Consider the following 25,468-nt stretch of genomic DNA (forward strand, 5'->3'; position numbering starts at 1 on the left):
CTTTATAAGCCTGCCTAATCAAGCTCACATTTGTTAGGTTTGGTGTTAAATTATAGACCACTGATTTATTTTAGGATAGTGCTTCCTCTTTGAGAGCTCAGGTCCCCATTGAGTCTGACTAAGAAAGGGAAAAATAAATCACTGTAACTCCCAGAAAAATCTACAAATGCACTTGTATACCAAGATTTACATATAGTATATATTGAAGGGTTTATAGGTGCCCTGAGGCCATTCATGAGTCATTATTTTAGGTATAGTAAAGGAACAAATGGGTGATAGTAGCTAATCCTTATAATCCTTATAAGAGCCCCCAATAAGATATGAACACTTATTTTCCTATCTTACAGATTTGCACACTGAAGCACAGAGAGGTTGAATAACAGGTAGGCAACAATGAAGCCAAAATGTGGACCCAGACATGTTTCTTCAACTCATTCACATAGCCACCGGGCTATATTGCCTCAAGATTATACATTTGCTAGGAACTTAAACTAAATATTAATCCAGATCACTCTTCAAAACTAGCCCCTTATTAAAGATAGACTTACCATATGATCCAGCAATTCCACCTCTGGGTATATACCCAACAAAATTTAAAAAAGGAATTCAAACAGATATTTATATACTAGTGTTCACAACAGCATCATTCACAATAGCCAAAAGGTAGAAACAACCTAAATGCTCATTGACAGATGAATGGATAAACAAAATATAGGTATATACAATGGAATAGTACTCAGTCTTAAAAGGGAAGGAAATTCTGACACATGCTGCAGCATGGATGAACCTAAAAGATACTATTCTAACTGAAAAACAGATGCAAAAGGACAAATATTATGTGATTACATTTTTATTAGATATTTAGAATAGGCATGTTCATAGACAGAAAGTAAATGGAGGTTATCAAGGTCTAAGGGAAGAGGGGAATGGGAAGTTATTGTTTAAAGAGGTATAGAGTTCCCCCCTGGGATGAAAAGTTCTGGAGTTAGATAGTGGTGATGGTTGCACAGCAATATGAATGTACTTAATACCAATAAATTATACACTTTAAAACGGTTGAAACTGGTTAAAATTTTATATGTATTTTACCACTAGAAAAAGAAAAAGAATAGCAATCTAAGCCTGAATATAAAAGGATAATGACACAGAAGGAATTGACCTCTCTGATCCAAGAGGACCCAACCCTTAAAAATTTCATGTTATATATATTTTACTGGAGTTAAAAAAAAACAAAAACAAAACAAAACAAAAAACAGGAAAAGAAAACACTAGGCTTTTTCTGAAACCACATTGCCTCCTTGGGAAAGAAACAAACCATACCCAAATTGAGGCTCCCATGTCAGCTTATAATAGACTCACTATTGTCCCCTTAAGCTGCTTATTTGGATCCTATTGTGTATATAGCTCATGGGTTTTCCTTTCACAAATGGTTTTAAATCATTATTACTCAGCAGGATATTTCAAAGTCTTAAAAAAATATAATAAAAAGTCTTAAAAATATAGCAAAATATTTTTCCATGATACAATAACTATCTTGGTAATTTCTGTAAATTTTAATTATTCCTAAGCCTCATCCTCCCCCATAAATAAGAAAACCTTCTATATAAGATAAGATATTAATTTTTCTAATTGCTACCAAATAAGATATCTCTAATATATCTCTCATATAATCTACATAATATATTTATATTATATAATATATCTCTAATATATAATCTATGTTATATAATAATATATTTCTAATATATTATTTGTTCATCAGTATTCTGGGCTAGATAAGATATTATTCCCTCCAGGAAGAAAGATGAGCTAATTATTGTAGCATTTTCTCTTCTTGCCCACCATCTACTTTATCATTAATTTTTTGTTGTAATTTCTCCACAGATATTTGCTTAATAAAGTTAACTGAAGGAGAAAGGTATTAAATGGCTATGAATAATTTTATCATTATCAATTATTAACTTCTTTGTTAACTTATTTAGAAGAGAAAATGGAAATATTTCAGTTATAAAAAGAAAACATGGTACTATAGAGTACTGTTCCATATTCCTAATTAAGTAGTACATGTGGCCTCATCTCATCAAAGAGTTTAGATTTTGAATGTGTTTTACTCTACATAAAGAGTCTTAACCTTAGTGTGTGTGTGTGTGTGTATATATATATATATTCTCACATGAGTAGATCCCTGCAAGCTGAAAACAAGAGGTTTGAGTAGGAGGTGAATCACTTATTAAATATGGCTTCTAAGGGGCTGATATTTTGCTATTTCCCACTCTGTTTTACAAAAGAGAAAGCATTTTCAGACAGGTGAAGTGGCCTTACAGTAATTCTACATTGTTCAGCTATGGAACCAGTGTTGACTCAGAAGAATGGCAAGCCAATTGACTTTCAACATCATAAGGTAGTTAAGACACCAAAAATGCTGTGTTTCCTTAAAACTGCCATAAAGACCTTTTTATAGCAGATGGTCAATTAAAATTCAGTAGCTCAAAGGGAAGAAATTTGTAAAACAGTAACGAGGTTTTTTGGACTGTTCTTGGAGTATTAGGGTACTAGCATTTTCCAGGAGCCTCTTTTTTTTTTTTTTAAGATTTTATTTATTAATTAAGAGAGAGAGAAAGAGTGCACAAGCAGGGGAAGGGCAGAGGGAGAAGCAGACTCTCTACTGAGCAGGGAGCCCAACATAGGGTTCAATCCCAGGACCCTGAGGTGATGACCTCAGCCGAAGCCAGATGCCTAACTTACTTGAGTCACCCAGCCGCCCCTTCAGGAGCCTTTTGAGGAATGGAGGAAAGTAGAGACATAGGGTGGTTGAGCAGGGCAGGCTGTGCACCACCACTCCAAAAATTCAAATGGCAACTAACTATTAGTTTGTATGGTTAATTTAAATCTGTTAAGCTTCCACATTTGCTTTTATTTGATAAAAGGATTTTGTAGCTTAAAAAAAAAAAGAGAATTTGAAGATGACAAGACTGTATTACATCACAAAGTATATGTCATCAGTGACCCCAAATCCACCTGAGCCAACCTGCTAGGATGCAGTCAGTGGGAACTTGCCTTCCATAGGTTTCCCACCCCTTGCTTACTGTGGGACATGAGAACTCTGAGTTTACAGGCTTCAACAGAGAGTATATTACCCCTGTTAATTGACCCACTAGTCAAATTCAGACCCTCTCAAATGCTCACAGTTTTACATTGTTCTTTCTTTTCCTCTTGCTAACCTTTACTCAAGGCACATGACCACCACTGGTGAAAACCTTGCTAGCCTCTTCAGGCCCTTATCTCTGCCCTAGTATTTCCATGAGGGATGCTTTAAAACAGCCTCTATTTCAAAGTGCAAGCTAATTACCTGGTGATTTATTGTTGTGCATGGAATTACAAAGTAATCTAAAAAAATGCCAGCAAAGTGTCAAGTAGAGACCTACCTTCCTGTTGACCTCTTTTTGGTTAAATACCTAATTGTCTGGCTTTTAACTTTGTTTAAACTATGAAGGAGGGGAGAAGATACTAGGAAGTTCTTTCAATTTGATACTCTCTGGAAGAACTAATAGCAACAAAGATATTGAAAATCTACCATATCTTCTCTGAGACATCTGAAAAAATCAGTGGAATGGATTCTACTACCTCCCTTATTTTTATAATACTTCTTGTTAAAACAACAACAACAACCACAACAAAGACCAAAGCATCAGCTCAAATTTCTTTGAGAAGTTTTCTACAAAGTCTTGATTTCCAAAATTTCTCCCATGTTTTAAGTCTGAAACAATTAGTGTTGTCTCCTATGGCTAGTAAATCAGTTTTAGGTCTCATTTATGATGAGGTAGTGGAGCTCTATTTTTGTAGTGCACTTCATAGTACCTTAATTGTGTAAGATAATTGGAAGCCCATGTTATGAGTTTTTCAAAGCATAGTTTTTTCCCTTTTTATTTTGTAATTTTTTAAAATAACCTCTATTTCCAATGTGGGACTCAGATTTACAACCCCGAGATCAAGAGTTAAATGCTCTAGTGGCTGAGCCAGCCAGGGACCCCTAGTTTTTTACCTTTTAAAGTATTAGGCATTTTTTGTGGTTTTAAAGACTCAGACACTAATTCATGCTATAATAGATTAAACTATAATAAAATATATTAATATTATTAAATTATTAAATATTAAATTGTAATAAAATATATTAATCAAATATTTAAGTTTGGACCATAAGCCTGGCAGAGTAAAGATGGTACAGATGGGTACATGCAGTCCATTCTGGTCTGCAGGAACATCAGTGCTCACTAAGGCACAACTGCAGAAATGTCATCCCTTACTGTCAGTTTTCAGATGCCAGACAACAGCATTAACTTTTACAAAATAAGTAAACTTGTTCCATATGTAATGGCTAAGAAGTGAAGAAATATTAGAAGTGAGGTGTACAAAAATACCTGTGAAGTGAGCCTCCCATGAAGAAAAGAAGGTCTAGAAAATACAACCTGCATCAGGAAATTTTGTAATTCTGATTATGTTGTAAGACTGGACATGATTCTCAAATCTTTTCTAATTGCAGTCTCCTAATTGATTTTACGACTTCCTTTTCCCTACATTCTCCTTAGAGTATCTGTGTTATATGTGCCCTTTTATATATTTTAAGTAAATTTCATACATATTAATTTGCTTTGAGAAGTGTTTAATAGTATTGTGAAATCATTTAGCTAATTTGCAACATCTTACACCCTCATCAGTAAGGTTTGAGATCTGGTTGCTTTTCGAAAAATAACATTTAGGAGCTCAGTGGGTTAAGCCTCTGCCTTCAGCTCAGGTCGTGGTCTCAGGGACCTGGGATCAAGCCCTGCATCGGGCTATCTGCTTACCGCGTAGCCTGCTTCCCCCTCTCTCTCTGCCTGCTTCTTTGCTTACTTGTGATCTCTTTCTCTGTCAATAAATAAATAAAATCTTTTAAGAAAAGAAAAGAAAACATTTGTCACCTTGAGGGAATGTAATTGAATAAGTGAGAGAGATATGAGCCAGGAGCCTGGGTGTCTGAGTATTTTCACCTTTGTACTAGTAGTCCTAATGCTTGCCTACTCAACAACATCATTCTATGTTCATTGCCTTTTGGGGTCCTGGAGGCCAGTCTTAGGGCCTCCAAGACCCAGCATACAGTTAAAATTAAAGTTTGAATGAGAAAAGTGGGATTACTATAGGCTGAATGTGTTATCTCTAAAAACTAGGCACATTAGACAAATCCAGACTGAGGGACATTCTAGAGTGTCTGACTGGTATTCCTCAAAACTATCAAGTTCATAAAAAATAAGGAATATCTGAGAAATTGTCACAGCGAAGAGGAGCCTGAGGAGACAAGATGGTTAAATGTAATGTATTGAGAAGGGGATCTGAGAGCAGAAAAAGAATAATAAGTAAAAATTAAGGAAATCTGAATAACATATGGAGTTTAACGTATTGATACTGGTTCATTTGTTGTAACAAATGCATCATAGAAATGTCAGATGTAGACACTGGGAGATACTGTGTGCAGGATATAGGAATACTGAAGTCTTTGCACATTTTCCCTAAATCTAAAACTATTCTAAAATAAAGTTTATTTTAAAAAAACTAAAGCAGGGGCTCCTGGGTTGCTCAGTCATTGGGCATCTGCCTTCAACTTGGGTCATGATCCCAGGGTCCTGGGAGGCTGCTTCTCCCTCCTCCACTTGTCCTGCTTGTGTTCCCTCTCTCGCTATCTCTGTCTCTGTCAAGTGAACAAATAAAATATTTTATAAATAGATAGATAGATAGGAAAAATAAAAATAAAGCCAAAAATAACATTTTACCAATTTTATTGTACCATTCATTAGGATGATTCTGTATAGCAAGACTTAGAATTACCACATACAAGTAAATAGGAAACTGAGGAAAACAAAAAGCAAACAATGAAAACTCTCTTCCCAATTATCTTTCACTTGTTAGTTTAATAAAATGTCTATATATTTGGCAATTTGAAAAATAAAGGAAGCACTAAACATTTTAGTGTTTTGACCTCTTTTCTGAGGACTATGTTACTCATAAATATAACCTAGAGAAATTCACATATGCTTTTAAGTGCCAATTAACAACATAATTATGTGTACATTATCAGACCGTGCAGCAATTAAGAAAAATAAATCTTCCTACCTACAGTACTGCTAGTTGCTCCTCAGTCCACTTTATCATTACATTTGCATTATGTTCATCAAAGTGCCTCAATCCCATTCAGAATTCTTAGAGAACTTCAAGAATGGCCAACTTGGGTGCTATAAATACAGATGCTTCTTTTGTTCGACATTGTTTAACAGATTTTTTTGAGATTTAACTGAGTTAAACTGCACATATGAAAGTATACGATTAGAAAAGTTTGGGCATACATGTACACCTATGAAACCACCACAATCAACATAGAGAAAAAATCACTCCCCAAAATTTTCACATGCCTTTTGTAAACACTCCATTCCAACCTTCCCTCTCCCCGCCCTGCCCCACTCTTATCAACTACTAATTTGTTCACTGCCAGTATAGATTACCATGTATTTTGGAGAACTTTGTGTAAACAGAATCATACGTTATGAATTCTGTCCTGCCTGACTTCTTGCACTCAGCCTATTTGTTTTCAGACCTGTTGATTTTGTGAAAGGTATCAAGAGTTCCTCTTTATTGGTGAATAGTATTGCATTATATGGATGTACCACTGTTTGAGATGATTGGTATTGATGCACATTGAAGTTATTCAGTTTGTTGGCAGTTTTTGGATATTACATATAAAGTTACTCTGAACATTCATTTGTAAGTCTTCTGTGGACATGGACTTTTATTTCTCTTGGGTTAATATCTAGGATTTAAATGGACAGACCTTATGGTAGGAGTATGTTTAAATTTCAAATGAACTACCAAATTATTTTCCTTTTATATTCCTGTAATATATAAGAAATACAGCTAGTCCACATACTTGCCAGCACTTGGGATAACCAGGCATTTTAATGTTAGCCATTGGAATAAATTTTTATTTATTTTTTAAATCTTATTCTTGATAGTCCATCTTGGGTTGAAAACAGAAGTCTGTCTTTTTTTTTTTTTTTTTAATACAACTTACTCCATTTTTTGAGGCACTGCTTTGGTATTATCCTTTTCCAAAATACTCACTTTTTAAAAAAAATTTTTTTTTAAGATTTTATTTATTTATTTGACAGATACAGATCACAAGTAGGCAGAGAGGCACACGGAGAGGGGGGCTAAAGGGGGTGGAAGCAGGCTCCCTGCTGAGCAGAGAGCCCAATGTGGGGCTTGATCCCAGGACCCTGAGATCATGACCTGAGCAAAGGCAGCGGCTTAACCCACTGAGCCACCCAGGCGCCCCTAAGATCACTCTTAAAGATCAGTAATTCTCATCATTATCTGCATTTCAACAGAGGGAGTTTAAATAGGTATACTTGGTTCATGTGTAAAACTGTTACAAAGACATATACTTGTCAAATGAAGGCCTATCTTTAGTGCTGGTACAAGATACAGGGAAAAGAAAATTTGCAAGGTATGGGAAGCAGTCATGCAAAGGGCTTTAGTCACGTTAATAGGAACACATCATGCCACAAAGATGCAGCAGAATTTGTGGACTTAAGAGTATTAAAATGACCTGAGTTATGTTGTAGCATTGCCACCTACCCTCTATATGGACTGGCACCCATTAATTTCTCTGAGCCCCAATTTTCCTGTCTCTCAGAAACCTATCTTCCCAGACGGCTCATAGGACTATGTGAGCAAAACCAAACAGAGGAATGTTATAGAACATTTTACACTCTAACATTCTTTAAAATATATTTTCAAAAGAATTATTTTTGCCATCAGTAGTTAATAGTTAATATGTAATATTGTTTAGCTCATTGATGGATGATATTTTATGGCCTTCCTATTTCTTTATTAAAGATAACAAAACTGGGGGTGCCTGGTGGGTCAGTTGGTTAAGTGTCTGCCTTTGGGTCAGGTCAGGATCTCAGGGTTCTGAGATAGAGCCCCACATTGGGCTCTCTGCTCAGCAGGGAGTCTGCTTCTCCCTTTCCGTCTGTGCTCACTTGCTCTTTCCCTCTCAAATAAATAAATAAATCTTTTTCTAAAAAAAAGATAAAGCTAGTGTGAGTCACCTGAAATTAAAATTATATACATACACATATATATGTATGTAATATTTAACATATTTATATTCAGATGTCTTGAGTAAAAAACCATATTAACAAAAGTAATTCAAAATATCATGTCTATATTTATTCATTATAGCATACAGTAATTTTTACCTTGATCATTTTACAATGTCTTATATCTCAAAAACATAGTAAGATTGGCTTCTAGGGAAAAAAAAAATAGAATCTAAGTGTTGAGAAAGACTTGAAAATCCTATATCCATATGTAGATACAGAGTGTTGGGTAATTTGTAAAGAGCAAATATTATTTATATATACAATTTCCCCATTCTGAAACTTCCAACAAGAGAAGAAATGTTACTTAGCATTGCTTTATATGAACTAGTCCCAAATATTCTATTCCTAGTCCCATGACCTTCCGTTCTTCACACACCTCTGCTGTATGTGAACCTCAGTATTTTTTCAGAAATCCATGTTCTGTTAGGCCCAAATGCCTGGTCTTGCCATAGCCTCTGTCATAATTGCCCCTCCTCTCTCTTTCCCACTTGGCAAACCTTTGTCCAAACTTGACTCAAAAATCATCTATTTGACAATGTTCCTCTATTCAACTAAACAGTTAATTATGTCTGTGCTAAATATTTTTATATAGCTTCTGTTGTATAATTACTACTTTATGTTGTAATTCTTTTTTTGCCCCCCCCCCTATTACTTCTCTCTGTCAAGGGCTTTGGAATTGCCCTCAATAAATACTCAAGAGTCTCCAACTTGGAGATGTTTGATTAATGATTTAAAATAAGTTATTTATGGGGTGCGTCGGTGGCTCAGTTTGTTAAGCGTGTGACTCTTGATTTCAGCTTGGGCCATGATCTCAGGGTCATGAGATTGAGTCCCACATCGGACTCCATGCTGATCCTAGAGCCTGCTTAGTATTCTCTCTTTCCCTTCCCACTCCCCCTTCTCCCCAGGTGCATGTACTCTCTCTCTCTCCCTTAAAAAAAAAAAAAAATTAGTTATTTCCTAAGAACTTCCCATGTGCAGAACATGGTACCAAAAACATTAATCTGCACAATAACCCTAAAATATAGGTGACATATTTCCCCATTTAACAAATGAGGAAACTAAGACTCAGGGGGTTTAAATATCTAGTCTGACACCACAAATCCAGAAATTGACAGAAAAATGATTCAAACCTAGGATTTGTGATTCTAGAGAACACAAATAATGAAGAAATTATTGAAAATTAGGTTTTCCTGCTGTGCCTGGGTAGCTCAGTCATTTAAGCATCTGCCTTCAGCTCAGGTCAAGATCCCAGGGTGGTGGGATTGAGCCCCACATCAGGCTCCCTACTCAGCAGGCAGTGTGGTTTCTCCCTTTCCATCTCCTGCTCCTCCTGCTTGTTCTCTGACTTTCCCTCTGTCAAATAAATAAGTAAACTCACCAGAGAAAAAAGAAAAAATTGGGTTTTCCTTTATAAACATGATATACTATATATGAGATTGTTTACTATTTGTACTTAATTAGCATGTAATACAATAGTTATGTGCATCATTATATATATCAGAGTATCTATAGTATGAATTGTTATTGAAACAGTAGATTGTTCCTATACCGTGAGTCTTCTTAGTCTATAGTTCATAAAACTTCCTTAGCTATTCGTGCAGTGTGATGTTCTGCTTTCAATCTAAAAATCAGTGGAAATTTGATGAAATTATCTCATTATCTCATACTTTTAGAAAAGAAGAATGAAATTGGGCTGCTGAAGGTAGAAACAACTATCTGTATTATCTAGTCTGTGTGATAGGAGATGTAGGTTAAATATAATACACATTTAGATGCTTTGAATAATAATTACAGAGTCCCATTATTATAATGTTATTGAGTCATGACAGGGAGAGATCCAACCTTGGAAAGATGTTAAACTATCCTTTTTCCCCCTTTTTAAAATCTGCTTGTTTTAAGGACTCTTAATATCTATGCTTGACACAGACCAGGAAAGATACACCTATTTGGAAATCTTTTTACTTTTATCAGTGGTCAGGGCCAGCTACATAATTTGTGAAACCCAGTGAGAAATGAAAATGTGGGGCCTCTTTATCAAAAATTACCAGGAATTACGAGATGACAACAGCAGAGCACTAAACCAAGAGTGGGACCCTTTTAAACTATGGGGCCTTGAGCAACTGAATAATTCATATACCATGAAACTGGTCTCTACTGCCACCATGACTAGGAGGAACTTTTGAGTGATAGAGTGACTTACCCTCACTTCTGAGCTTTAAGTGTCATTCCTCCTTACTAACCCAAATTATAACATTCTTAATTGGCATGGTTGAGTACAAAACATGCATACATGCACACACACACACACACACACACACATACACAGACACATCAGGAATGTATATACCTACATTGAATATGTATATATGTATGGATGTACTCTTGACATAAATATATTTTTACATGTGTATGTATATTTACAGATGACTATATTTCAAAAACCTAAATTAGTAACAATATCTGCTTAATGCAGAAGTCTAGGTTTTGTTTTGTTTTTTTTTTAAGATTTTATTTATTTGCTTGACAGAGATCGCAGGTAGCAAAGAGGCAGGCAGAGGGAGACAGGAGGAAGCAGTCTCCCCAGTGAGCAGAGAGCATGACGCAGGGCTCGATTCCAGGATCCTGGGATCATGACCCAGAACAAAGGCAGAGGCTTTAACCCACCAAGCCACCCAGGCACCCCAGAAGCTTAGTTTTGATGATTTTAGTATCTCTATCCCCAATCCTGTTTCCCTAAATAATTTAAAAAATTAAAGTCCAGGTAGAGTACCTAAGTGAGGTAGTTAACTACCTCTCTATTGCCATTTGGAACCTGAATGATATATATGATTTCACTGGAACTTTTCTTTATTTTTTTAATTTAAATTCAATTAGCCAAGGTAATAAATACATCAGTTTTTGTAAGAGGGTGCTTCTTTCTCCAAATGCTCACCAATATTTGTTGTTCCCTGTTGTTCCCTTGTTAATTTTAGCCATTCTGACTGGCATAAGGTAGTATGTCATTGTGTTTATGATTTGTAGTTCCCTGATGGCAAATGATGTGGAGCATTTTTTCATTGTAATATTATGTGACTAAGTCCTCAAAAAAGAATCTATAAATAAGTCCTGAAAATTAACAAGAATAAGACAGTTCCAACAGAAAACCAAGCAAAACCTGACAATTCACAGCAGAGAATATCCAAATCATCATCAGCCATACAAAAAGTTGTTCAACTTTATCAGTCATCAGGGAAATCCAAATAAAGCCACAATATGATAGTACCCACCTACCAAAGACAAAAAGTACCAAGTGTTAGTGAGAATAGAGTAGCCATAACTATCCTGCATTTTGGGAGTTTATAAATTGGGACAACCACTTTAAAAAGCTGTTTGGCAGAATCTAAAAAAACTGGGTCGTTCTTCTCCTTAGTATGTAACTTGTAGAATTCTCTGCATATATTTTCATCCAATAAACGTGTATAGGAATCTATTCATAATAGAAAAAAACCTGGAACTTCCCAAATGCCAATCAGCAATAGTATGGATAAATTGTGGTATATACAAATGGAATTTTGCTCAGTAATAAGAATGAATGATCTGCAACTAAATACAACAAAATGGATGAATATCAAAAAACATAATGTTGAACAAAAATTCACAGATACAGAGGGGTATATACTGCATGGTCCCACTTACATAAAATACAACAGAAAATTAAAACTAATCTATACTGTTTAAAGTCAGGATAGTGATTACCTATCACTAGTGGTGTGGATAAACAGTGACAGTGATTGAACAGAGCCTAAAGAGAGTTTCAGAGTACTGGTAATGACCTTTTTAAAAAATGGATGTTATGCATCTGGATGTATTTTTTTTTGTCAAATGCACTGATCTATGCATTTACAAGTACTTTTCCATATCTGTAAGAAACTTGTGAAAAAGTTAAAAATATGTATTATCTTGAATTCATACCTGACTAGTTAAGTAATAGCCCCATTTTAGAGATGAAGAAAATAGTTTAAGTTACTTTTAGTTACTAATAGCCAGGCAATTATTACATAGCTCAGATTAAATGATCTTTAGTTTCCTATCTAGTTCAAGATACTGTAATTTTACAAGTCCACCAAATTAGAATCTAATTAACTTTCAGATTTTCTTTTTATTCTAATTTTCATTCACCTTCCTAATCTATTAAAGTCCAAATTTCAATATGCACAGATAAGTTTCCTTGATATTTAAAATAATACTACAGGGGCACCTGGGTGGCTTAGCTGGTTGAGCATCTGATGTTGATGTTGGCTCAAGTCATGATCTCAGAGTTGTGAAATCAAGCCTCATGTTTGGCTCTGCACTCTGTGGGGAGTCTACTTGAGATTTTCTCTCTCCTTCTTCCTCTGCTCCTCCCTCTTACTTGTGTGTGCACCCTTTCTCTCTCTCTCTCTCTCTCTCTCTCTCAAATAAATAAATCTTTAAAAAATATATACTACAATAGGCTTTCTTGAATATTGCAGAATTTGTTATTTATATTAATTTCTTATTTATTTTTTATACTTACTTTTTTGTAGGCAAGCAAACGTCGGACTACAATTGTCATAGCACACCGACTTTCCACTATTCGAAATGCAGATCTCATTGTGACTCTGAAAGATGGGATGGTGGTGGAAAAAGGAACACATGCTGAACTAATAGCAAACCAAGGTCTATATTATTCACTTGCAATGTCACAGGTATGTTTATGTTATATAATGCTATGTTAGCAGAGTTTTTTTTTTTAACTTTTCAGAGATCATACCACAGAAGTATTGAATCATCATCTCAGTTTTCAGAAAGCAACCAAGGAATTCCTCAATGAAGAAATTCACTGTGATTAATATCTTCAGCATTGTGCTAGATAATATGAAAATTAAAGAATTAATGGCTACATAGCACCTAATAATTGCTGGGCGCACTGCAAATAGGCTTCAAAGCTTGTACATGGCAGATCCAGAACAGTCTAACTCTATATACTGTCATCTTCTCATTAGAACACAAATTTAACACACAATCTCTGAAAACTTAGTTGCAGAGGCAAAATGCAGAATCCTGCATATGGATGTTACAAAAGGTAGAAATAACCAAAACTCGTAGGGAGAAGGGAAGCTACATTACCCATGGAAGGTTTCATGAAGAAGTCTTGAAGGCTAGAGGTGGGAGTTAGAAGAGGAAGAGAAGTCTTTGTGGGTGGAGAAGCACCACAGATGTAACAAGGAACTTAGTGTGCAACAAACAGAAAAACCAGCCTTCCTCCCACAAGTAAAAATGAATGTTGGGAACATAATCAAAAACAGTTGTATTAGGAAGGCAAATCATGGAAATTCTTTTTTTTTTTTTAAGATATTATTTATTTGACAGAGATCACAAGTAGGCAGAGAGAAAGGAAGGGAAGCTGGCTCCCTGCCGAGCAGAGAGCCCGATGCGGGGCTTGATTCCAGGACCCTGGGATCATGATCTGAGCCAGAGGCAGAAGATTTAATCCACTGAGCCACCCAGGCACCCCCAAATCATGGAAATTCTTAGAAACCAGGCAGAAGAGTTATTTATTTTTTTACTCTGACTTACTTTACTGTATCAGAATCACTTAATGCATTGCCTGCCACATAGTAGGCATTCAATAAATATTTGCTGAATAAAAGGATATATATAAAAATGTATGTTATATAAACCACACCCTCTCAGGTAGACTAGAAAGCTTATCAATCAAAAGCTTTAGCCAATCAAAAGGAGGCATGATAATGCTGATAAAGCTGAAGGCACTCTGGCAAATTCTTTTTTTCAGATCCACATTTCAGCATGCCAGGTGATCTCGCATACTTTTTTCATTAGGACACATTAATATAAATTGTAGGAATTAGGCTGTAGCTAACTTCCTCCTTCTGGCCCAGGTCTTCTCTTGACCTGGAAGGCAGTCTTCTTTTCAAGGGGTCATGTACAGACAACAAATCTCACCACTTTGCAGTTTATTTTACTTCTTCAACTTTCTGATTACATTTTTTTTAAGATTTTAATTATTTATTTGACAGACAGAGATCACAAGCAGGCAGAGAGGCAGGCAGAGAGAAAGGAGAAAGCAGGCTCCCTGCAGAGCAGAGAGCCCGATGTGGGGCTCGATCCCATGACCCAGGGATCATGACCCGAGCCAAAAGCAGAGGTTTTAACCCACTGAGCCACCTGATTACATTTTTAATGTTAATATTATTATTCCATATATAAAAGACCTATATAACTCAACATGAGAAAAAAACAAATCCAATTTTAAAATGGCAGAAAATATAAGTAAACATTTATCCAAAGAAGACATTCAGATGCCCAACATGAAAAGCTGCTCAATATTACTCATCATCAGGAAAATACAAATCAAAAATATGATAAGATATCACCTCACATGTGTCAGAATGGCTAAAATAAAAACCACAAGAAACAAGTGTTGGTGAAAATGTTGAGAAAAAGGAAACTTCATGCACTATTGATAAGAATGCAAACTGGTGGAGCCACTGTGGAAAACTGTATGGCAGGTCCTCAGAAAGTTAAAAATAGAATTACCCTCTGACCCAGTAATTGCACTACTTAATATTTAGCAAAAAAAAAAAAAAAAAAAAAAAAAAAACACAAATTCAAAGGAAAACATGCACCCCTGTGTTTATTGCAGCTTTATTACAATAGCCAAATTATGGAAGCAACTCCAGTGTCCATTGATTGATAAATGGATAAAGAAGATGTGGGGTGTGTGTGTGTGTGTGTGTGTGTGTGTAGTGGAATATTATTCAGCCATAAAAAATAATGAAATCTTGCCATTGGCAACAACATGGATGGAACTAGAGAGAATAATGTTCAGTGAAATAAGTCAGTCAGAGAAAATCAAATACCATTTCACTTATATGTGGAATTTAAGAAACAAAACAAATAAGCAAAGGGAAAAAGAGAGAGAAGTCAAGAAAGAGAGTCTTCAACTATAGAGAACAAATTAATGGTTACCAAAGGGGAGGTGGGTGGGGGAGGAAGGGAGGGTAAATTAAATAGGTGATGGGGATTAAAGAACACACTTATCATGACCAACACTGAGTAATGTATAGAATTGTTGACTCACAATAGTGTACATGTAAAACTAATATAAAGCTGTATGTTAACTATACTGGAATTAAAATTTAAAACTTAATAATTTTCACAAATTAGAAAATTTAGAAAGTTATGATCCTCCATCTCATCATCAAACTCAAAACTTCACATTTAAAACCTTAGATTTCTCCACAATGCTAGAATAAGTTATTTTTAAACATCTGCTATAAAGCAGGGATAGTCTTTAAAAAGTTTGAAAATATAATCTTATATTGATTCAAAAACTGCCAGTTCCAATTTTATTTCACATTAGACCATATTTTACTTTAAAAATTAAAGTTAGCTGTTATATGCAAGTTGAATTTGCGTGATTTTCTTTCCAGAGTAGACTTAATAAGTTATGAAATTATGAAGTTCAATATTTTCAAACTAAAAAGTATAATAATAGAAGAAAATTGCTATGGTTAAATTAATCCTATTTTGAAATTTTTTAAAAAAACCGTACACTCAGATCTTTCTTTGAAGTACCATGTCTTGATTTTTCATTATAACTAAACAAAAACTCCATTATTAGGTCTTAGATTAAAGAGTTTCACAGTGTAAGGAAAATAAAAATGGAATGTTTGTGATATAAATGTATAAATACTTAAAATGCCCTATTCTAAATGGATTAGTAGTCTCTCATTACCTAAAATAATGTTCATTCTGATAAAACAATACCATTTTAATATTCAATGAACAACTACAATATTCTGGGTACTGCATAGTAAATATAACATCCATGATATCTCCATAGACAGGAACACATTTCTGAAACACTAGAAGTGCGTATTTACCGCTGTGCCTATAGTGTCCAAATGAATCAGTTTATTAGAATCCATGTGTCCCTAAGTACTAAGAAGTTAATATTGCTAAGGGAATCAATTCCAGGAAACAGAATAGTAGTGGTTAGGATTATGGGCTCTGGAGACATTATAAATTTGAAAATCGTGACTCTGCCACTTAACAGTTTTAGGACATTAGGAGAGTTATTTAAATTCTCTGTGCCTCAGTTTGCTTATCTTTAACATGGGGAAAATAATAGTAAGTTATTTATGAATTACTGTGAGTATTAAATGAGTCATTCATGTAAAGTGCTTAGAATCTATGTTGGCATACTAGATTTTATTTTATTACTATACTAATATTATTCAGTCAAACTTTTTGAAAGTTGAAATCATGAAGATTAATGCTATAATTATTTACCTTGAACATACATGATAATTTCCAGACCTATTCCTTTAGTCATACATGATTATTTTCAGACCTATTCCTTTAGTGACTTTTCACATGAAAATTAAATAAAAACAAAGTAAAGATAGATACATACCAAAACTTCTTGTCATCATTATTTTGTCTAGCAGCCTTCGCAGGAAAAGAACATGTCTTTGATCTGTTAAAGAAACTTCTTAGAAAAATTTATTATGAGAAGAGGTCAAATTTTTATTTTAAACTTGCCACAAAGGAAATAGCTCTTGAAAAAAGACAAATAAAGGATTTCTTGGTAGTGAAATTTATAGAAAAAAAGAGAAAGTGATAGCATAGAAGAAAGTCTGATTAAAGATGTTAGGATACTATAAGGCTGGTTAAAATTTACTGTACTTTGAAATGCCTGATTAACAGTTGTTAAGCTTGTCAAAGAGTCACAGTCACTGAAAAGGCTTCCACATACATATTCTCATTTGCATCTAAATCCACCTAAGGCTTTTTGTCTCCGCTCCCCACCCCGGACACCATCATCCAAACCGAGCTGCTCATTTCTGTCGTCTCCCATCCCGTCTTTTCATGGAGAAGCCACAGAATTACTTATACCACATTCAGAGGAGCAGGAAATATGTAATTTCTTTATTTCACTAAATTTGGTCTCATTTCTCCTAATAGCAAGAAAAGCAAAAACTAGACTTAGAGCAATCTGATTTAGAACTTTATCTTATCAAAAAAAAAGAAAAAAAAAAAAACTTCATCCTATCCAGTGATTTAAACAGTTGTTTTTTGTTGTAGGTGGGTTTTGTTTCGTTTTCTTTTTAAGTTAACTTGATATCTCTGGGAATTTTTATTCTCTAGGAACTGGTCCTACTGATTTTGCTTTCTGAACAGTTTGGAATGGGCAGGAGTTCCTGCCTCCTGAGATCTCTCTCAGGCCCAGGGCTAGCATCACATTTAAGTGCCTAGTGATATTTTATAAATTTACAAGCTCTACAAAAGGGTAGGAAAGGTAGCTACTCTGCTGTAGGTAGCAGCAGAGTCAGAAAGAGCATTTGAGTCATCTCCCTCATGAAGATCTTTTTACTAAAATCTGTCCCTACTAATGGAATAATTGTTTTGAACTAAGGCATTGTTTTTTCCAGTTAAAGTACAGGTCTTTGGAAAAGAAGCCACAATAAGCTCTTGTCACTCATTAATATTTTAGTAAAAGTTGGACTTACTCGCTCTCTACCAAGCCTGAAAACTTCAGCGAGAGCTGTACAAGAATATATCACTTTCAGTATCAAAAAGGCAATACAGTTTTAGAGGGGTGCTTAAGAAAAGTCCTGAATTTTGAAAACATTGTTCTAATAGTAACATATATTCTTCATTTAAGGATATTAAAAAAGCTGATGAACAGATGGAATCAATGTCTACTGAAATAAGTATCAACTCCGTTCCTCTGTGCTCTGTGAAGAGCAGCAAGTCAGACCTTCCTAACAGTTCTGAGGAATCCATCCAGTATAAAGAGGTAATGGGTAATGGTTTAAGTTTTATTCACATGTTCTCCAATTAATTTTTATTTAACTCTTGTAATATTTAGAATTTATGATAAAATGTTACTATAACAGTAAGTGTACAAAACATAAGTCTTTCCCAAATTTCACTATAATATCACTGTGATGCTTTAAGAAAGTGGCCCTCAAACAAGACCATATATGTCACAGGCCATTTTGGGGTCAAGAAAACTCTTAAGAATGGGCTTGTTCTTCTTTTTCTAGTTCCTTTAGGTGTAACAGGAATTGGCTAGTGAAAATTCAGAGAACTTTAAGGAATGCAGAGGTAGGAGATAAAAGTAGAAACCACTACTGAGGTTAAAATAGAGATCCAAGGAAGAGTCTCATTTTTTTCCCCCTGTCAAGGCTGAGATTCATGCCTTGGTTCAGATGACACAGCTTTGGTTCAGTGGATAGCAGAGAAGTTGCTAAGGTACCTCACTGGTGGAGTTTGCTGGAAATCTGTACTGTTGCATACCAGAACCTACTGGGTAACAAGAGAAGCTACGGGGTACTGTTGGAAGCAGGAGCTGGAGAGGTTGCCCTCTGCAGGAGTCAAGTACAGTTCCATGTGTAAGCAGGTGCAAGCATTAGTCACTTGACAAAAACACAGACCAGTGCTGTCTGGGTCCCCTGGTTACACCTCTCCTGGCCAAGCCAAGAGCTGGAGAAAGCATTTGCTGGCCAAACATAGGAGAAAACTGTGCTCAGCAGGCACCTACTCTGACAAAACTCTGCAAGCAGAGCAGCAGAGAGAAAAGCTTATCATGGAGGAGCCTTCTCAGAAAACCACCAGAAAGAGAAGAAAAATTCCCTCCTTGTGCAACATTTTTCCAGTACCCTTAACATACAAGGCTTGACATCTTACTAACTGGTAAAGGAAAAATGTTTATAAGGAAAAAGGTGGATTTAGACCCAAGAGGAAATAAATCAGTAACCATGACAGAAATGGTATTATTTTAAATAAGGGGAATAGCTAATATAATGGCCTGGAGTTGGGGGTCACATTGATTAAGAAGAAAGGGATGAGCAGAGAGCTGTGTGAGATATTCAGGGACCACATCTGTAGCACTTTGTAGACCATAATGTGTGTGTGTATAGATATATATATAGCAGTGATAAATGGAAATATTTTATTTTAAGGTTCCTAACTGATATGCAATATTACTTGAAGGTAGACTATGACCTTACTAGTAGTCAAAGTTGATTTCAGAGCCAAAAAAAAAAAAAAAAAAAAAAAAGGAATAAAGAAGGTTTTTTCATAATTTTAGAAGGATCAGTTTGGGCACCTAGGTGGCTCACTCATTGTCTGCCTTCAGCTCAGGTCATGATACCAGGGTCCTGGGATTGAGCCCCACATCAGGCTCCCTGCTCAGCGGAAAGCCTGCTTCTCCCTCTCCCACTCCCCCTGCTTCTATTCCCTCTCTCTCTGTGTCCCTCTCTGTCAAATAAATAAAATCATTTTAAAAAAATAAGTAAAAGAATCAATTTATCAAGAACTGAAAAGAGTAATAAAAAATCACAATTTTATTCAGAGATTTCAATACATCTCTTAAATATTGATAAAACAAGTAGAGAAAATTCGGCAGAGAAATCGCACTACTTGATATTTACCCCTAAAGATACAAATGTAGTGATCCGAAGGGGCATGTGCACCCAAATGTTTATAGCAGCAGTGTCCACAAGAGCCAAACTATGGAAAGAACCTAGATGTCCATCAACAAATGAATGGATAAAGAAGATGTGGTATAGATATACAATGGAATACTATGCAGCCATCAAAAGAAATCTTGCCATTTGTGATGACGTGGATGGAACTAGAGGGATCAGGCAGGAGACAAACCATAAGAGACTCTTAATCTCACAAAACAAACTGAAGGTTGCTGGGGGGAGAGGAGGAATGAAGAGGTTGGTTGAGTTACGGACTTCGGGGAGGGTATGTGAAATGGTGACTGCTGTGAAGTGTGTAAACCTGGCGATTCACAGGCCTGTACCTCTGGGGCTAATAATACATTATATGTTAATAAAAAATTAAAAAGGTTGGGCGCCTGGGTGGCTCAGTGGGTTAAGCTGCTGCCTTCGGCTCAGGTCATGATCTCGGGGTCCTGGGATCGAGTCCCGCATCGGGCTGTCTGCTCAGCAGGAGCCTGCTTCCTCCTCTCTGCCTCTCTGCCTACTCGTGATCTCTGTCAAATAAATAAATAAAATCTTTAAAAAAAAAAAAAAAAAAAATTAAAAAGGAAAAAAAATTCAGGGATATAGATGACTTTAATAGCATTCTCAACCAGCTTAACCTAATAGAAATTTATATAAGTCTCCATGTATCAGCTGAAGAATACACATTCTTCTCAAATGCATCTGCAACATTTATTGACCATATTCTAAGCCATAACACAATATATTTTTTTTTAATTCATATAATGCACAGTGTATTACTTAAGTTATGTAGAATTACATCAGAAATCAAAAACAGAGGGAAGCCTGGCTAGCTCAGTTGGTAGTGCGTGCAACTCTTGATCTTGGAGTTGTAGGTTCAAGTCCCATGTTAGGTGTATAGATTAGTTAAAAATAAAATCATTTTTTAAAAAAAGAAGAAAAAAGAAAAAGAAATCAAGAACAGAAGGTGGTCTAGAAATCTTTAAATACTTGGAAGCTAAACAACTCACTTCTAAATAATACATGGATCAAAGAAGAAAGGAGAAATTCAAAAGTATTTTGAACTGAATTAAAATGAAACCAAACATAATCAAAATGTATCCTGTGATCCAGCAACTGTACTACTAAGTATTTACCCAAAGAATACAGAAACACTAATTCAAAGGGATACATGCACCCAGATGTTTATAGCATCATTATATACAATAGCCAAATTATGGAAACAGCCCAAGTATCCATCAACCAATGAATGGATAAAGAAGATGTGGTAAATATACACAATGGAATATTACTTGGCCATAAAAAAGAATGAAATCTTGCCATTTTAAACAACATGGATGGAGCTAGAGAGTATTATGCTAAGTGAAATAAGTCATAGAAAGACAAATACTCTATAATTTCACTCATATGTGGAATTTAAGAAACAAAACAAACAAAAGGAAAAGAAGAGACAGAGAAGCAAACCAAGAAACAGACTCTTGGGCACCTGGGTGGCTCAGTTGGTTAAGTGACTGCCTTCGGCTCAGGTCATGATCCTGGAGTCTCAGGATCAAGTTCTACATTGGGCTCCCAGCCTAGCAGGAAGTCTGCTTCTCCCTCTGACTTTCTCCCCTCTCGTGCTCACTTGTTCTCACTCTCAAATAAATAAATAATCTTAAAAAAAAAAAAGAAAAGAAAAGAAACAAACTTTTAACTATAGAGAACAAACTGATGGCTACCAAGGAGGTGATAGGTGAGGGGGTGAATTAAATAGGTGATGGGTATTAAGGAGTCACTTGTCATGATGACCACCAGGTATATATGGAAGTGTTGAAACACTGTATTGTACACCTGAAACTAATATTACACTACACGTTAACCAACTGGAATTTAAATTAAACCTTAAAAAAGGTAAGTCAAATTTTTAAAAAATGTATGTGATGACACTTAAAGTAGTATTGAGAAAGAAATTTATACAACTAAACACCTATATTATATAAAAAGGAAAAACCCAAATTAATAACGTTATCCCTTAAGAAACTAGAAGGTAAAGAATAATTATAAAGAAAAAAAATCAATGAAATCCAAAGCTGGTTTTTTGAGAGCATCAGTAAACTGAAAAACTACTGGACTGAATAAACAAATTAAGAAAAAAGACACAAATTACCAATATCAAGAATTAGAGTGGTGACATCACTATAGGTTCTACAGATATTAAAAGAAAAATAAGATAATCTTTTGAAATCATTTATGTGAATAAATCCTACAACTCAGATGAAATGGACAAATTCTTTGAAAGACACAAACTACCAAAGCCCACTCAAGAATAAATTAATTTAAAAAGAATAGATTAATAGCTTGAATAATCTTAAAACTTGAATTTGCCATGAAAACATTTCCTTTAAAGAAAACTTCAGGCCCACTTAGCTTAACTGGTGAATTCTACCACAAAGAAAATTGAAGAGCTCCTATTTTATGAGACCAACATTACTCTGGCATCAAAATGAACAAAGATGTTACAAGAAAACAAAATTACAGGTAAATATCCAACAATGAACATAGATGGAAACATTCTTAACAAAATTTTAGTAAATCTAATGAACCCTATATAAAAAGAATAATACATCATCACCAAGTAGGATTTATCTAAGAAGTACAGGTTTGGTTTAACATTAAGAAATTAATGTAATTCCTCTTAATGTTGAAAAAGAAAGCCAAAGTTGCTGACATCACAATTCCAGACTTCAAGCTCTATTACAAAGCTTTCATCATCAAGACAGTATGGTACTGGCACAAAAACAGACACATAGATCAATGGAACAGAACAGAGAGCCCAGAAATAGACCCTCAACCCTATGGTCAACAAATCTTCGACAAAGCAGGAAAGAATGTCCAATGGGAAAAAGACAGCCTCTTCAACAGATGGTGTTGGGAAAATTGGACAACCACATGCAGAAAAATGAAACTGGTCCATTTCTTTATACCACACACAAAAATAGACTCAAAATGGATGAAGGACCTCAATGTGAGAAAGGAATCCATCAAAATCCTTGAGGAGAACACAGGAAGCAACCTCTTCAACCTCAGCCACAGCAACTTCTTCCTAGGAACGTTGCCAAAGGCAAGGGAGGCAAGGGCAAAAATGAACTATTGGGACTTCATCAAGATCAAAAGCTTTTGCACAGCAAAGGAAGCAGTCAACCAAACCAAAAGACAACTGACAGAATGAGAGAAGATATTTGCAAACAACATACCAGATAAAAGGCTAGTATCCAAAATCTACAAAGAACTTATCAAACTCAACGCCCAAAAAACAAATAATCCAATCAAGAAATGGGCAAAGGACATCAACAGACATTTCTGCAAAGAAGAAATCCAAAAGGCCAACAGACACATGAAAAAGTGCTCCACATCACTCAGCATCAGGGAAATACAAATTAGAACCACAGTGAGACACGACCTCACACCAGTCAGAATGGCTAAAATTAACAAGTCAGGAAATTACAGATGCTGTCGAGGATGCAGAGAAAGGGGAATCCTCCTACACTGTTGGTGGGAATGCAAGCTGGTGCAGCCACTGTGGAAAACAGCATGGAGGTTCCTCAAAAAGTTGAAAATAGAGCTACCCTATGACCCAGCAATTGCACTACTGGGTATTTACCCTATTTATTAGGGTATTTGTAAATACCCTACATTTACAAATGAAGTGATCCAAAGGGGCATGTGCACCTGAATGTTTATAACAGCAATGTCCACAATAGCCAAACTATGGAAAGAACCTAGATGTCCATCAACAGATGAATGGATAAAGAAGATGTGGTATAGATATATGGTGGAATACTATGCAGCCATCAAAAGAAATGAAATCTTGCCTTCTTCAATGACATGGATGGAACTAGAGGGTATTATGCTGAGCGAAATAAGTCAATCAGAGAAAGACAACTATCATATGATCTCCCTGATATGAAGAATTTGAGAGGCAACATGGGTGGTTTGGGGGGTAGGGAAGGAAAAAAAATGAAACAAGATGGGATCAGGAGGGAGACAAACCATAAGAGACTCTTAATCTCACAAAACAAACTGAGGGTTGCTGGGGGGAGGCGGGGAGGAGGCGGGGAGGGAGAGGATGGTTGGGTTATGGACATTGGGGAAGGTATGTGCTATAGTGAGTGCTGTGAAGTGTATACACCTGGCGATTCACAGACCTGTACCCCTGGGGCTAATAATATGTTATATGTTAATAAAAAATAAAATTTTAGAAAAATAAATTCATGTAATTTCTCTTATTAAAAAATTAAAAGAAAATATCTAATCATCTCAATCAATACAGAAAATTCATTTGACAAAATGCACTATTCCTGATAACTCTTAGCAAACTAGGAATTGAGAAAAATTGTTTCAACCTGATAAAAGGCATCAACAAAAGATCTACAGCTAATATCATTCTCAATGGTGAAAGACTAAGATCAAGAGCAAGGCAAGGATGTACACTTCCACCACTTCTAGTTGACATTGTGCCAAGTTCCAGCCTGTGCAATAAGGCCAGAAAAATAAAAGGCATCTGGATATGAAAGAAAGATATAAAACAGTCTTTATTCAGAAATAACAACTATTTATGTAACTGAGCTTAGCAAGGTTGCAGAATATATAATCGATATACAAAAATCAAAAATAGGAATTGAAATTTTAAAAATAACATCATATGCAGTAGTATCATAAAATATGAAATACTTGGGGATAAATTTGATTTAAAAAATTACAAGATCCACACACTGAAATATATAAAGTATCACTAAGAAAAGGAAAGGAGACCTAAATAGAGGAATATACCATGTACGTGAATAAGAAGTTTCAGTTCTACAGGTTCAAGGCAATACCAAACAATATTTCAGCAGGCTTTTGTGTAAAATTTGACAAACTAATTCTAAATGGAAATTCAAAAGGAAAAAATAAAACAACTTTGAAAAAGAACAAAGTTGGAGGATTTGTACTACCTGAGGATTTATACTACCTAATTTCAATTCTTTATACAGCTATAGTAATCAAAATAATGTGCTATTAGCACAAAAATAAACAACTTGATCAATAGAACAGAATAGAGTTAAGAATAGACCCACACATAAGTGGTTAATTGTAGTTAGACAAAAGTCCAAAGGCAATTCAATAGTGAATGTATAGTCTTTTCAAGAAATGATGCTATCGGGGTGCCTGCGTGGCTCAGTGGGTTAAAGCCTCTGCCTTCGGCTCAGGTCATGATCCCAGAGTCCTGGGATCGAGCCCCACATCGGTCTCTCTGCTCAGCAGGGAGCCTGCTTCCTCCTCTCTCTCTGCCTGCTTCTCTGCCTGCTTGTGATCTTTGTCTGTCAAATAAATAAATAAAATCTTTAAAAAAAAAAAAAGAAATGATGCTATACCTCTATATAACTATATGCAAAATAGTCATCCTCAATCCATACCTCAGATCACAGATAAAAATTAACTCAAAATGGATTACAGACCTTACTGTAAAACCTAAAGTTAGAAAACTTCCATAAGAAAATCCAGTAGAAAATCTCTGTGACTTTGAATTTAGCAAAGATTTCCTAGATACAACACCAAAAGCACAATTCTTTAAAGAGAAAGATGTGATAGATTAGACTTCACCAAAATCAAGACCTTTGCTATTTGTTTTGTTTTGAAGAATTTATTTATTTATTTATTTATTTGACAGAGATCACAAGCAGGCAGAGAGGCAGGCAGAGTGAGAGGAGGAATCAGGCCTCCCGTCAAGCAGAGAGCCCTATGCGG

At 35.4% G+C, this 25,468-nt stretch overlaps 1 protein-coding gene across 1 annotated transcript in view; it reads left to right on the forward strand.

The window, feature by feature from the left end:
• ABCB5 (ATP binding cassette subfamily B member 5) overlaps positions 1 to 25,468 on the forward strand; it is a 122,732-nt gene that overhangs the window by 42,187 nt on the left and 55,077 nt on the right. Inside the window, exons 15-16 of the mRNA XM_059171324.1 lie at positions 12,740 to 12,901; positions 17,887 to 18,021. Of these exons, the coding sequence (XP_059027307.1) occupies positions 12,740 to 12,901; positions 17,887 to 18,021 (297 nt within the window). The remainder of the gene's footprint in view (positions 1 to 12,739; positions 12,902 to 17,886; positions 18,022 to 25,468) is intronic.

The sequence above is a fragment of the Mustela lutreola genome, chromosome 4, assembly GCF_030435805.1.
Source record: "Mustela lutreola isolate mMusLut2 chromosome 4, mMusLut2.pri, whole genome shotgun sequence".
NCBI lineage: Eukaryota > Metazoa > Chordata > Mammalia > Carnivora > Mustelidae > Mustela > Mustela lutreola.